The sequence below is a fragment of the Heptranchias perlo genome, chromosome 4 (assembly GCF_035084215.1).
Source record: "Heptranchias perlo isolate sHepPer1 chromosome 4, sHepPer1.hap1, whole genome shotgun sequence".
In the NCBI taxonomy this organism is placed as follows: Eukaryota; Metazoa; Chordata; class Chondrichthyes; order Hexanchiformes; family Hexanchidae; genus Heptranchias; species Heptranchias perlo.
The window spans coordinates 54939352-54954933 of NC_090328.1; the positions used below are offsets into that span (position 1 = coordinate 54939352).

A 15582-nucleotide genomic window follows, 5' to 3' on the forward strand; every position below is an offset into this window, starting at 1 on the left:
GGTGATGAGACTGTCATGGTTGAATAGCTGCCAGTGTGTGTATGGGTGCACAGCTTGCAACTGCTGTAATGTGTGAGGGTGAGAGGAAGCCATCTGATTGGAAGAGTTTGCAGTTGGTAGGAGATGCCACTTGACCTCACTCACCTTGACCACTCGTGTCAAAGCATTGAACATCTCCCTGCGCTGCATCCATGTTCGTGGTACTATGCACCTGGTATTGACCTTCTCCCCTACTGCCTTGGGAGCATAAGTCTGGAGGGCCTCTTGCCCTCTTTCTCCCTCCCCCCTCCCCCGCGGACATAGGATGCCCCTCCTTCTGTCCACCTCTTGCACCAAGACCTCTAGTGCATCATCAGAGAATCTTGGTGTACGCTCTCTCGCAGGCCTGGTACAAACTTAGATCAGCAGACTGGTGAGGTCTGGAGTGCAGATTGGAGGATGTGGGATTTAATAGTGCGCAATCTTTATTCAGTGTTTTAACATAACTCAACAGTTTGTAAACATAGGGACGGAACCTGCATCTGTGTTTTACGTGTGCGATGTCTGATCTCCGTATGGACCCATATTACATTTTGCAAATAAGAGGTGCAGGCTGCCTTTAAGTGGTGCTAGCCACTCGTGATATCGGGGCTCCCCTGCTGGTGAGCAGCCACTCAGCAGCGCAGCTAGGCCTGGCTGCTCGCAGCGATCAGGTAAATGACCAGGCAGCACAAATGTTACATGCTGCCTGCATCTCAATGACCGGGCGCAGAGTTAATCGCGCACCGCGACCCCCAGTGCCCAGTTTTGGGGGTTATCCACTATAACCCCCATGGTTTTTTTTTCAGTTGTAAAATGTTGAAAGTTCCAAGGGGTTATTTCCATTGTAAGTGTTGACAGAAAATCATGACTGCAGAAAATTAGGTTTGTGATCAGAAAGTGTGTGTCCTACACAAAACTTTTAATATACATAATCAAAATACTGCAGATGCTGGAAATCTGAAATAAAAGCAGGAAATGCTGGAAACACTCAGCAGGTCAAGCAGCATCTATGAAGAGAGAGAGTTAATGTTTTAGGTCGATGACTGGTCTGATGAAAGGTCATTGACCTGAAACATTAACTCTGTTTCTCTCTCCACAGATGCTGTCTGACCTGCTGAGTGTTTCCAGCATTTTCTGTTTTTATTTTTAATGTACATAGCCACTGCGCTACAGCAAGTATGTTACTGGACAGTCAGCTTCAAATCTCTCTCAATCCTGACTTGGACATATATCATTCCTTCATCGCTAGGTCAAAATCCTGGAACTCCCTACGTAACTGCATTGTGGGAGTATATTCACCACACAGACTGCAGCGGTTGAAGAAGGTGGCTCACCACCACCTTCTGAAGGGCAACTAAGGATGCGCAATAAATGCTGACCTTGCCAGTGACACTCATATGGCGAGAATGAATTTTTAAAAAGTTAATGCTACTTGCCCTCTTTTCTGGATAGTGCTATGTGGGAGAATATGCATGTATTTTTCCTCTAACAATTCCTATCTTTGCCGGGGGATTCTGCTAGTTTTACTAACGCACTAGTTCATAAAATTATTACAAAATAACAATAGCTAAATGGGACGAATAGCCTCCTACATCTGTAATTCTCGGTGTGATTCTCCTCATTTAACTGGTTCTGCATAAGAAAAGTACAGAAATTCAAGTGCAGGTGATATTTTTGCAGCATCTGTGCTTTGGAATTCAAAAATGACCATGTATTTATCGTGACTTTTATGAATAATTGTAACCAAATGTATTTTCAAAATAAATGTTTTAAAGGAAATTAGATTTTTTTTTTTCCAATTCCCTGCAGATGACCATGCAGTTAAACTTCTGAAAGGAATGGGACCATCGAATATTGACATTGAGCTGAGGGGCTTGGCACCAGAAGGAGGCGGTTCTTTGGTTGTGATGCAGAGCTTTCTGCAAATGATCAGCTACATGCTTGGCACCAAACGTGATTTTGAGTTGGCTCAGGCCTACCTGGCATTGTACCTAAAGGTAATTGGAGTTGTTGGTTTGAAAGCAGAAAACTTACTTTTCACTTTGCATCTTCCACACACTTCAGGAATATAAACCACCATTTCTTGGAAAACCACATGCTGAGCACGCACATGAAAATGTCATTTATGATGTTGCAGTAGGTGATGCTGCAGTTGTTTAGCCCCAGGATCTGAGCCTGTTCATTTTTCTCTAGGAAAAGATTTTTCCTTCTCACATTGGGCCTCTTATTGCCAAAATCTATTCTGAAAATCTCCAGCTTTTAAAGGTATAGGTTTAATTACACAGGCAGAGTATTGGTGTGTGGAGGATGCACTACATTTGAAAAATGATGATGACCTTTTCCAGTAGGTAATCTACCTTTTTATTCTATGTGTTCAAAGATTCTCTATCATCATTTGTACATGTTGCTAATATATACATTTTTATCTTTCATACTGTGGGGTATATAAGTTACTAGTTGGATATCAACTTGAAGTTATTTGAATAACATTGGAACTTGAGGATACAGTGGATATTACCGTCGCCCATGGGGCTAGCCAGAGTGGCAGTGACACATAGGTGGCTGTTGTAGAGATGAAGCATCTGAAACACAATCATGTTTAAAAAAAATTATTGAAGCATTATAAGATAATCCAGTTACTATTTACAGTAGTGTTAACAGTAACTTTAGTTTAACTTTAGCATTAAACATTATTGTTAATACCACAGCTATCATAACTTGAATATTTTCGAAACCTCTGTGACAGAGAACCATTGTAGCTCCATTTGTACAAAGTGAAATGAAAGTTTCATAACTGTTGTCAACATTTCACTTGCACCATTCTCCATTGTAACTTCTTTCAGTGATTTAATCATATGATCACACCTTGCATAGGAAACAGGCGTTGCGTTCAAACACAGAACTGTCCCATTCTTCCTCTGATGCGTTGTCAACATACTACATTGATCGTTTTCCACAAAGCAGTTTCCCAAACTTTGGGTTACTTTCAAAGTCCAAGGACTAATATGCTGATTGACAGCGCCCTGGTGGCTTCATGTGCCAATTCCAACTGTTTGTCTGTCATCAACTAGGAATCCAGACCACTGAAGTATTAGATGATCTCTGATTTGACTTGATCAGGTGTTTTATTCAGTGAATGCAGCAAGCACTTCAGCACATCTGGGAAAACTGCTACTTATATCAATTTTAGACATTAGTGACCACCAACAGGAATCTTCTATAGGCACCTTCACACCTTATGCCTTTTTCTGGTGGCTAGGGTTTTGAAGTTCTATTGACTGAGAAGACATTGATTGTGATGTTCCAATGTTTAAGTATCTTTGTTGCAAGGCAGCAGCTAGAATTGTAAATGAGGGAACTTTATATTTCCTTCTAACCACTCTTCTATCAAACGTCTTCAACCATAAATTTATTCAGTTATTCGTTTGTGAAGTACAACATACGAATTAAGAACAGTAGGCGGCCATTCGGCCCCTCGAGTCTGCTCTGCCATTTGATAAGATCATGGCTGATCTGATTGTGACCTCAACCCTACTTTCCCATCTACCTACTATAACCTTCGACGCCCTTGTTAATCAGGAATCTTATCTGACTCAGCCTTAAAAATATTAAATGACCCTGCCTCCACCGCTGTCTGGGGAAGGGAGTTCCACAGATTCACGACTCAGAGAAAACATTTCTCCTCATCTCCGTCCTAAATGGGAGACCCCTTATTTTTAAACTGTGGCCCCTAGTTCTAGTCTCCGCCACAAGGGGAAACATCCCCTCAGCATCTTATATGTTTCAATAAGATCATCTCTCTTCTAAACTCCCATGTATACAGGCCCAACTTGTCCAACCTTTTCTCATAAAATAACCTCCTCATCCCAGGAATAAGTCTAGTGAACCTTCTCTGAACTGCCTCCAAAGCAATTATGTCCTTTCTTAAATAAGGAGACCAAAACTGCACACAGTATTCTAGATTTGGTCTCACCAATGCCCTGTACAACTAGCAAAACATCTCTACTTTTATATTCCATTACCCTTACAATAAATGACAACATTCCATTTGCCTTCCTAATCACTTGCTGTACCAACATACCAACTTTTTGTGATTCTTGTACTAGGATACCCAGATCCCTCTGTACCTCAGAGTTCTGCAATCTCTCTCCATTTAAATAATATACTGCTTTTCTAGTCCTCCTGCCAAAATGGACAAGTTCACATTTTCTCACATTATACTCCATCTGCCAAATTTTTTCCCCTTCACTTAACCTATATATATCCCTTTGCAGACTCCTTACGTCCTCTTCACAACTTACTTTCCTACCTACCTTTGTGTCATCAGCAAATTTAGCAACGATACATTCGGTCCCATCATCCAAGTCATTGATATAGATTGTAAATAGTTGAGGCCCAAGCACTGATCCCTGTGGCACTCCACTCGTTATATCTTGTGCTCACCTGAAAATGACCCATTTATGCCTACTCTCTGTTTCCCGTTAGCTAATCAATCCTTTATCCATGCTAATATGTTACCCCCCACACCATGAGCTCTTATTTTGAGTAGTAGCCTTTGATGTGGCACCTTGCCAAAAGCCCTCTGGAAATCCAAGTGTACCACATCCACAGGATCCTCTTTATCCACATTGCTTGTTACTTCCTCAAAGAACTCTAATAAATTAGTCAAACACAATTTCCTTTTCACAAAGCCGAGTTGACTCTGCCTGATTGCATTGAGATTTTCTAAGTGCCCTGATATAACCACCTTAATAGTAGATTCTGGCATTTTCCCTATGACATGTTAAGCTAACTGGCCTGTAGTTTCTGTCTCCCTCCTTTCTTGAATAGAGGAGTTACATTCGCTGTTTTCCAATCTGATGGGACCTTTCCAGAATCTGGGGAATTTTTGGAAAATTAATACCAATGCACCTACTATTTCTGCAGCCACTTCTTTTAAGACCCTAGGATGAAGTCAGTCAGGACCTGGGGACTTGTTAGTTTTTAGTTCTAATAATTTTTTCAAAACCATTTCCCTGTTTGTTTTAAGTTCTTCCCTCCCTTTCACCTCTTGATTCACAATTATTTCTGGCATGTTATTTGTATCCTCTACTGTGAAGATGGACGCAAAATATCTGTTCAGTTCATCCGCCATTTCCTTATTCATTATTAATTCCCCAGACTCTCACTCCAAAGGACCAACGCTCTATTTACTTACTCTTTTCCTTTTTAAATACCTGTAGAAACTCTTACTATCTGTTTTTATATTTCTAGCTAGCTTTCACTCGTACTCTAATTTCTCTCCTTATTATTCTTTTAGTCATTCTTTGCTGTTTTTTATATTCTGTCCAATCTTCTGACCTGCCACTAATCTTCACGAAATTGTATGCTTTTTCTTTCAATTTGATACTATCTTTAACTTCCTTAGTTAGCCACGGATGGTGCGTCCTTCCCCTAGAGTCTGTCTGTCTTTTTTTTATTCGTTCATGGGATGTGGGCGTTGCTGGCTTGGCCAGCATTTATTGCCCATCCCTTGAGAAGGTGGTGGTGAGCTGCCTTTTTGAACCGCTGCAGTCCATTTGGTAAAGGTTCTCCCACAGTGCTATTAGGTAGGGAGTTCCAGGATTTTGATCCCAGTGACATTGAAGGAACGGCGATATATTTCCAAGTCTCACTGGAATGTATCTTTGCTGAGTGTTATGAAATACCTTATTAAATGTCTGCTACTGCATCTCTACTGACCTATCCTTTAACCTAAGTTCCCATGATGTGGAGATGCCGGTGATGGACTGGGGTTGACAATTGTAAACAATTTTACAACACCAAGTTATAGTCCAGCAATTTTATTTTAAATTCACAAGCTTTCGGAGACTTCCTCCTTCCTCAGGTAAATGTTTCAGGAGCTCAGTTCCCAGTTCACTTTAGCCAGCTCTGTCTTCATGCCCTCATAATTGCCATTATTTAAGTTTAAAAAACTAGTTTGAGACTTAGCCTTCTCTCCCTCAAACTGAATGTGAAATTCAATCATATTGTGATCACTGCTACCTAGAGGCTCCTTTACAACGAGGTCATTAATTAATCCTGTCTCATTACACATTACCAGATCTAGAATAGCCTGCTTTCTGGTTGGCTCCAGAACGTCCTGCTCCAAGAAACTGTCCCGAAAGCATTCTGTGAACTCATCTTCCAGGCTACCTTTGCCAATCAGATTCTTCCATTCTATACGTAGATTAAAATCACCCATGATTATCGCTGTTCCTTTCTCACAAGCCCCCATTATTTCTTCCTGGATACCCTGTCCTACAGTGTGGTTACTGTTAGGGGGCCTATAAACTACTCCCACAAGTGACTCCTGGCCTTTACTATTTCTTATCTCTGCCCAAACTGATTCTACACCTTGGTCTTTAGAAGTAAGATCATTTCTCTATTATACTCATGTCATCCTTAATTAATAGAGCTGCCCTTCCACCTTTTCTTGGCTTCCTGTCCTTCCGAAATGTCAAGTACCCTTGAATATTCAGGTTCCAGCCTTTGTCATCTTGCAGCCATGTCTCTGTAATGGCTATCAAATCGTACATATTTATTTATATTTGAGCTGTCAATTCATCCATTTTGTTACGAATGCTACGTGCATTCAGATACAAAGCCTTTAGTGCTGTCTTTTTACTATTTTTGCAATCTCAAGTCTTATCTGCTGGCACACTCTTAAGTTTGCATGCTCTGCCCCTTCCTGCCACACTCTGATTATCATTTCCCTTATTGCTACCTTGCTCTCTTGCCTTGTCTTCTTTCTTTAATTTATCATACCTTACCTTACTTGATCCCTCGCCCCTGTTATTTAGTTTAAAGCCTTCTCTACCGCCCTAGTTATACGATTCGCCTGAACACTGGCCCCAGCACAGTTCAGATGAAGGCCATCCCAATGATACAGCTCCCACTTTCCCCAGTACTGGTGCCAGTGCCCCATGAATCGAAACCCATTTCTCCCACACCAATCTTTGAGCCACGAATTTAACTCTCTAATCTTATTTACCCTATGTCAATTTGCTCATGGCTCAGGTAATAATCCAGAGATTATTACCTTTTGAGGTTCTGCTTTTTAATTTAGCCCCTAGCTGCTAATTCTCTCTGAGCAGAACCTCTTCCCTCGTCCTACCAATGTCGTTGCTACCTACGTGGACCATGGCAACTGGATCCTCCCCCTCCCACTGCAAGTTGCTCTCCAGCCCAGAGCAGATGTCCAGAACCCTGGCACCGGGCAGGCAACACAGCCTTCTGGACTCTCGTTCTCGGCTGCAGAGAATTGTGTCTATCCCCCTGACTATACTGTCCCCTACTACCACTACATTCCTACTAACTCCCCTTGCTTGAATGGCTTCCTGTACCATGGTGCCATGGTCAGTTTGCTCATGCATCCTGCAGCCCCTGCTTTCGTCCATACAGGCTGCAAGCACCTCAAACCTTAATGACTTGGACTTGGGTGTACAGGGCACAATTTCCAAATTTGCAGATGACACAAAACTTGGAAGTGTAGTGAACAGTGAGGAGGATAGTGATAGACTTCAAGAGGATATAAACAGGCTGGTGGCACGGGTGGACCCAAGACAGACGAAATTTAATGCAGAAAAATGTGAGGTGATACATTTCGGTCGCAAGAATAAAGAGAGGCAATATAAACTAGGGGACACAATTCTAATAGGGGTACAGGAAAAGAGAAATCTGGGGGTATATGTGCACAAATAGTTGAAGGTGGCAGGGCAGGTTGAGAAAGTGGTTAAGAAAGCATAGGGGATCCTGAGCTTTATAAATAGAGGCATAGAGTACAAAAGCAAGGAAGTCATGATAAACCTTTATAAAACACTGCTTCGGCCACAACTGGAGTATTGTGTCCAGTTCTAGGCACTGCACTTTGGGGAAAAATGTGAAGTCCTTAGAGGGGGTGCGGAAGAGATTTACTAGAATGATTCCAGGGATAAGAGACTTTAGTTACGTTGATGGACTGGAGAAGCTGGGGTTGTTCTCCTTGGAACAGAGAAGGTTGCGAGGAGATTTGATGGAGGGATTCAAAATCATGAAGGGTCTAGACAAAGTAGATGGAGAGAAACTGTTCCCATTGGCGGAAGGGTCGAGAACCAGAGAACATAGATTTAAGGTGATTGGCAAAAGAACCAAAAGTGACATGAGGAAAAGCTTTTTTACACAGCGAGGGTTAGGATCTGGAATGCACTGCCAGAGGGGATGGTGGAGGCAGATTCAATCATGGCCTTCAAAAGGGAACTGGATAAGTACTTGAAAGGAAACAAATATGCCGGGCTACTGGAATAGGGCAGGGGAGTGGGACTAGCTCGATTGCTCTTGCAGAGAGCCAGCACAGACTCGATGGGCCAAATGGCCTCCTGAGCTGTAACCGTTCTGTGATTCTATGAATGGCCTCTTGTGCTGCAAGATTCTACGGTAGTTGAGCATATTATCATTTCTTCTGGAGTAAATCAGTGATTTGTGTTTTACATCAAAGTTTTCAGATTCAATTATTCTTGTATGCTGTGAATAAATGTATATGTCTGTTTCTCAGTTGTCAGGCATAGTTAAGTTATAGGAAGCCCCTGGAATCATTACAAAAATTTGAAAGTCTGGAAGCTATTATTGATTTGAATAATAAATAATTTAATTTTACAAAAAGTGAACAGTAATCGTCTCCTTTTGGGAAGTAACAGTTTATTTCTATCTATACTCAGTAGCATTGCTTAAAATTAACAAGTCTATTATTGGGATTGAGTTCAGTAAAGTTAGAATTATTCTTTCGTTTTATTTTAGTTTTAATTGTGGTGGCATTGACTCTTGGAACGTGAAAGGTTTTACTAAGTATGACTGAGAGCAGTTAAATATTCTGTGATAAGTGTGCATATTTTCAACTTTAAAGATCTTTTAATAAAAGAATTTTGCATTTATATGTTGCCTTTCATGACCCCCAGACATCCCAACACTTTACAGCAAATAAAATACTTTTGAAGTGTAGTCATCGTTGTAATGTAGGGAAATAAATTAATTTATATTTTAATATATAAATAAGTGGCAATATTGGTGCTTTTCAAAGAAAACAAATTTAGGCCATTCTTGTCAGGCTGTCTTATCAGACTTGCCTGCTTCCTGTTTATGTTACAGCAGTTTTATTGATTGTTTCATTGCTACAGTGGTATTTCGCTATAAAGTTGATGCTCCATTATTTTTAAGTTGTAATCTAGCTATTGTCTTTTAACAATTAAGTGGTTACTGAATGAAAATGCCGTATATTTAAGTCATCTGAACTTTTTTTTTATTCGTTCATGGGATGTGGGCGTCGCTGACGAGGCCGTCATTTATTGCCTATCCCTAATTGCCCTTGAGAAGGTGGTGGTGAGCCACCTTCGTGAACCACTGCAGTCCGTGTGGTGAAGGTTCTCCTACAGTGCTGTTAGAAGGGAGTTCCAGGATTTTGACCCAGCGACGATGAAGGAACGACGATATATTTCCAAGTCGGGATGGTGTGTGACTTGGAGGGGAACATGCAGGTGGTGGTGTTCCCATGTACCTGCTGCTCTTGTCCTTCTAGGTGGTTTGGGAGATGCTGTCGAAGAAGCCTTGGCGAGTTGCTGCAGTGCATCCTGTAGATGGTACACACTGCAGCTACTGTGCGCCGGTGGTGAAGGGAATGTATGTCTAGGGTGGTGGGTGGGGTGCCAATCAAGCGGGCTGCTTTGTCCTGGATGGTGTCGAGCTTCTTGTGTTGTTGGAGCTGCACTCATCCAAGCAAGTGGAGAGTAATCCATCACACTCCTGACTTGTGCCTTGTAGATGGTGGAAAGGCTTTCGGGAGTCAGGAGGTGAGTCACTCGCCGCAGAATACCCAGCCTCTGACCTGCTCTTGTAGCCACAATATTTATATGGCTAAGTTAAGTTTCTGGTCAATGGTGACCCCCAGGACGTTGATGGTGGGGGATTCGGCAATGGTAATGCCGTTGACTGTCAAGGGGAGGTGGTTAGACTCTCTTGTTGGAGATGGTCATTGCCTGGCACTTGTCTGGTGTGAACGTTTCTTGCCACTTATGAGCCCAAGCCTGGATGTTGTCCAGGTCTTGCTGCACGCGGGCTCAGACTGCTTAATTATTTGAGGGGTTGCGAATGGAACTGAACACTCTGTGCAATCATCAGCGAACATCCCCATTTCTGACCTTATGATGGAGGGAAGGTCATTGATGAAGCAGCTGAAGATGGTTGGACCGAGGACACTGCCTTGAGGAACTCCTGCAGCAATGCCCTGGGGCTGAGATGATTGGCCTCCAACAACCACTACCATCTTCCTTTGTGCTAGGTATGACTCCAGCCACTGGAGAGTTTCCCCCCTGATTCCCATTGACTTCAATTTTACTAGGGCTCCTTGGTGTCACACTCTCTTAAATGCTGCAGTCACTCTCACCTCACCTCTGGAATTCAGCTCTTTTGTCCATGTTTGGACCAAGGCTGTAATGAGGTCTGGAGCAGAGTAGTCCTGGCGGAACTACTCTGAGCATTGGTGAGCAAGTGCCGCTTGATAGCACTGTGGACGACACCTTCCATCACTTTGCTGATGATTGAGAGTAGACTGGGCGGTAATTGGCCGGATTGGATTTGTCCTGCTTTTTGTGGACAGGATATACGTGGGCAATTTTCCACATTGTCAGGTAGATGCCAGTGTTGTAGCTGTACTGGAACAGCTTGGCTAGAAGCGCAGCTAGTTCTGGAGCACAAGTCTTCAGCACTACAGCCGGGATGTTGTCGGGGCCTATAGCCTTTGCTGTATCCAGTTCTCTCAGCCATTTCTTGATCACGTGGAGTGATTCGAATTGGCTGAAGACTGGCTTCTGTGATGGTGGGGATATCGGGAGGAGGCAGAGATGGATCATCCACTCGGCCCTTCTGGCTGAAGATGGTTGCAAACGCTTTAGCCTTGTCTTTTGCACTCAAGTGCTGGACTCCGCCATCATTGAGGATGGGGATGTTTGCAGAGCCTCCTCCTCCCGTTAGTTGTTTAATTGTCCACCACCATTCACGACTGGATGTGGCAGGACTGCAGAGCTTTGATCTGATCAATTGGTTGTGGAATCGCTTAGCTCTGTTTATAGCATGTTGCTTCTGCTGTTTAGCATGCATGTAGTCCTGAGTTGTAGCTTCACCAGGTTGGCACCTCATTTTTAGGTATGCCTGGTGCTGCTCCTGGCATGCTCTTCTACACTCTTCATTGAACCAGCGTTGATCCCCTGGCTTGTTGGTAATGAATATGCCGGGCCATGAGGTTACAGATTGTGCTGGAATACATTCTGCTGCTGCTGATGGCCCACAGCGCCTCATGGATGCCCAGTTTTGAGTTGCTAGATCTGTGCTGAATCTATCCCATTTAGCACGGTGGTAGTGCCACACAACACCATGGATGCTGTCCTCAGTGCGAAGACAAGACTGCGGTGATCACTCCTACCAATACTGTCATGGACAGATGCATTTGCGACAGGTAGATTGGTGAGGACAAGGTCAAGTAAATTTTTCCCTCGTGTTGGTTCGCTCACCACCTGCCGCAGGCTCAGTCTGGCAGCTATGTCCTTTAGGGCTCGGTCAATAGTGGTGCTACCGAGCCACTCTTAGTGATGGACGTTGAATTCCCCCACCCAGAGTACATTCTGTGCTCTGCTACCTTCAGTGTTTCCTCCAAGTGGTGCTCAGCATGGAGGAGGACTGATTCATCAGCTGAGGGAGGGCGGTCGGTGGTCATCAGCAGGAGGTTTCCTTGCCCATGTTCGACCTGATGCTATGAGATCTCATGGGGTCCAGAGTCAATGTTGAGGACTCCCAGGGCCACGCCCTCCTGACTGTATATCACTGTGCCGCCATCTCTGGTCGGTCTGTCCTGCCGGTGGGACAGGACGTACCCAGGGATGGTGATGGAAGAGTCTGGAACGTTGGTTGAAAGGTATGATTCTGTGAGAGTGGCTATGTAAGGCTGTTGCTTGACTAATCTCTCCCAATTTTGGCACACGTCCCCAGATGTTAGTGAGGAGGACTTTGCAGGGTCGACTGGGCTTGGTTTGCCTTTGTCGTGTCCGGTGCCTAGTGGTCTGATGCCGGGTGGTCTGTCCGGTTTTACTCTTATGACTTTTTAGCGAGATTTTACAATTGAGTGGCTTGCTACGCCATTTCAGAGGGCAATTAAGAATCAACCACATTGCTGTGGGTCTGGAGTTACATATAAGGACAGCAGGTTTCCTTCCCTAAAGGACATTAGTGAACCAGATGGGTTTTTACGACAATCCGGTAGTTTCATGGCTACCATTACTGATACTAGTATTTTAATTCCAGATTTTTTAAAATTAATTGAATTTAAATTCCCCAGCTGTGGGATTTGAACTCATGACTCTGGATTATTAGTCCAGTACATAACCACTCTGCTACCGTACCCTATGAATTAAAATAAGTACCACCTAAGTATGTACTTATCATTAATTGTGCTGATCCAAAATGTCTGTCCAGTTTTACAAATCTCATAACGTGTGTTCTCGTCCTCTTTTTCTCCCCCCAGCTCCATCTCAAGGTTATTGCTGTTGAGCCAGTGCTACTGGAAGAAATGTCTAAAGTATCAATGTTGCTGGAGGAAACATGGACGCATATGCAGGCACTTTTCAACCAGAGCATGTGCCTGCTGGGATACATGAAGAGTGCTCTATTGTAGGCTGAAACCTAGTACTATTCAGTGCACATTTGAAATAGACAAACTTAATCCACCCACACAAGTCATTGTTCCACTTTCTTTGCTCTGCATTACATACTGAGTGTATGCATTGTCATAGATGGAAATTGCATTTTAAAGATAATTCCTATATTTTTAAGATTTGAAGTTTTCTGATTAGCTTAATTTCTTAAAAGGAATATCTTACTGATGATGCAATTTGAGTATGGCTGCACGTAGAAGAGAAAATGGCCCAAAACTTATCAATGTGTATTTTTGTGGACCATGATCTATTTCATTCATGCTGGCTCTCTAATTTGTACCTGCTTACGTTGCTGTGTAAATAGAAATGGTTTTATTTTGCAATTGCACCAGCTGTATGATACTAAAACAATTGTAGAATATACAGTGATATCTTCCTGTACTTTCGTATTTTGTAGCTCATCTCAATAGCATGCACCTGAAGTCTTTGAAATAAAGACTACATTTTATAGAATCAAACCATTTTATCTTCTCACACCATTTATTGTTTGTACCTGTATGCACTTTTATATGGATCTAATATTAAACTCAATCATATGTCAGTAGTGTACATTACATCTGCTTAGCTGTAATCAGAAGTGAGTTGTTACTGACTTTTTTTTAAAGTTTAAGATGTTAATTTGAAAATAACTTTATACTAATAAAACAAACACTCATTCAAGATAAAAAGGGGAACTGTCCAGATAAATTGATGAGTTCACAAATAATGGGAAACTTTCAAATATAAGATGGTTAGAGTGTAAACTACACATATTCCTACAAGCAAAGGGGGTGTAGCAAAAGCTGGAGTTCCTTGGATGAGTACAGAAATTGAAATGAAGAGGCATGCGAGAAACCTAGGGTTAATACAAACAAAAATGAAGTAGATTATCAAATACTGTGGGGAAACAGATTGGAACCATGGGAGGGATATGAAAGACTGGTTGGGATCATAATGGAAAATAGTAAAGGATTTCATAGAAACATTAAAAAGTAAAAATAGTTGACCAGTGCTGATTAGAAGTGAAAAGAAATCTTATGGATGAAAGAATGGCAGATATATTAAATGAGTACTTCCCTTGGTTTGCACAAAGGTGATAGTGAGACCGTAGGGCTGCAAGAGGAAAAGATGGAGCAATTATATAGGACAAGTAAAAGTAGTACTGAAAATGTTAGTCGAACTCATAGGAGATGGCCCTGATGGCATGCATCCTAGAATGCTGAGGGAGATCAGACAGCAAATAGAGACTTTGACCACAATCTTTGAATATGGAAATTGTGTTACAGCACTGGACCATTGCTAGTGTAACAACTGTGTTCAAGGGGGAATGAGACACAAACCAAATAACTATAGACCGGTCAGCCTAACATCAGTGGTGGGTGAGCTTCCAGGGGCCATAATATAGGGTAAAGTTAATGCTTAATAAGACATGGGTTAATTAAGGGTAGTCAGCAGGGATTTGTAAAAGGCAAGTCATACCTGACAAATTTAAGAGTTTATTGAGGAAATAACAGTGCATTAAAGGAAATTCAGGGCATGTAGTGTATATGGGGATTTTCAAAAGACATTTAATAAGGTACTGCATAGGCAACTTGTCAATAAAATTAATGTGCAGTATGAGAGAATGTGGCAATGTAGTTAAGTTGGTTAAAAGATAGAAAACATTAGTGGTTAATGGGTCTTTCCTGGCCCAGAGGAATCTAAGCCCACTCAACCCCCATGTTCTTGCAAACTACCATCCCAGCTTCAACCTCCCTTTCCTCTTCAAAATCCTTGAACATGTTGTCTCCCAAAACCGTACCCATCTTTTCTGCTCTGTGAGACCACACCTGGAGTACTTTGTACGGTTTTGGTCTCTTTGCCTAAGGAAGGAAATACTTGCCTTAGAAGGGGGTGCAACTGAGGTTCACTAGATTGATTCCTAGGATGAGGGTTGTCTTATGAGGAGAGATTGAGTGGCATAGGCCTATATTCTCTCGAGTTGAGAGGAATGAGAGGTGATCTCATTGAAATGTATAAAATTCTTAGAGGGCTTGACGGTATATGCTGAGAGGCTGTTTCCCCTGGCTGGAGAGTCTAGAGCTAGGGGTCATAGTCTCAGGATAAAGGGTCAGCCATTTAGGACCAAGATGAAGAAAAATTTCTTAAAAGGGTTGTGAATGCTCATTGAGTATATTCAAGACTCAGATTGATAAATTTTTGGACACTAAGGGCATCAAGGAATCAAAATGCTGGAGAAGCTCAGCAAGTCTAGCAGCATCTGTGGAGAAAGAAACAAAATTAACGTTTCAAGTCGAAGACCTTTTGTCATAACTGGAAGATGCTAAAGTTTTTAAGCAAGTACAGAGCTGGGGGGGGGAAGAGGAAGAACAAAAGGGAAGGTCTGTGATCGGGTAGAGCGCAAGAGTGATTAAATGACAAACGGGATGATGAGGCAAGGAGGGTGATAATGGGACAGGTTAAGAAACAAAAAAGATTGGTCAGGAGTAGCTGTAAATGTCAACAGCAGAACTATTACCAGCACTTGCTATCTAAAGAAATGGGAGCAGTGGTTATGATCTGAAGTTACTGAAATCAATGTTGAGTCTGGACGGTTGTAAAGTGCCTAAACGAAAGATGAGGTTCTGTTCCTCGCGCTTACATTGAGCTTCATTGGAACGGTGTAAGAAGCCGAGGACTGCCGTCAGAGTGGGATGGGGAATTAAAACGGCAAGCGACTGGCAGGTCAGGGTCATGCTTGCGGACAGAGCAGAGGTGTTCAGCAAAGCGCTCACCCAATCTGCGTTTGGTCTCCCCATTTAAAGGAGACCGCATTGTGAGCAGCGAATAC

General features: G+C 42.5%; 1 protein-coding gene and 1 long non-coding RNA gene across 2 annotated transcripts in view; one reads left to right on the top strand and one right to left on the bottom strand.

Annotated features, from left to right (window-relative positions):
• wdr36 (WD repeat domain 36) overlaps window positions 1-13315 on the top strand; it is a 110617-nt gene extending 97302 nt beyond the window's left edge. The window contains exons 22-23 of the mRNA XM_067982947.1: window positions 1831-2018; window positions 12584-13315. Of these exons, the coding sequence (XP_067839048.1) occupies window positions 1831-2018; window positions 12584-12733 (338 nt within the window). The 3' untranslated portion in view covers window positions 12734-13315. The remainder of the gene's footprint in view (window positions 1-1830; window positions 2019-12583) is intronic.
• Window positions 2394-15582, bottom strand: part of LOC137320936 (uncharacterized) — a 34428-nt gene continuing 21239 nt past the window's right edge. Inside the window, exon 3 of the long non-coding RNA XR_010962678.1 lies at window positions 2394-2603. This is a non-coding gene — a long non-coding RNA (uncharacterized lncRNA). The remainder of the gene's footprint in view (window positions 2604-15582) is intronic.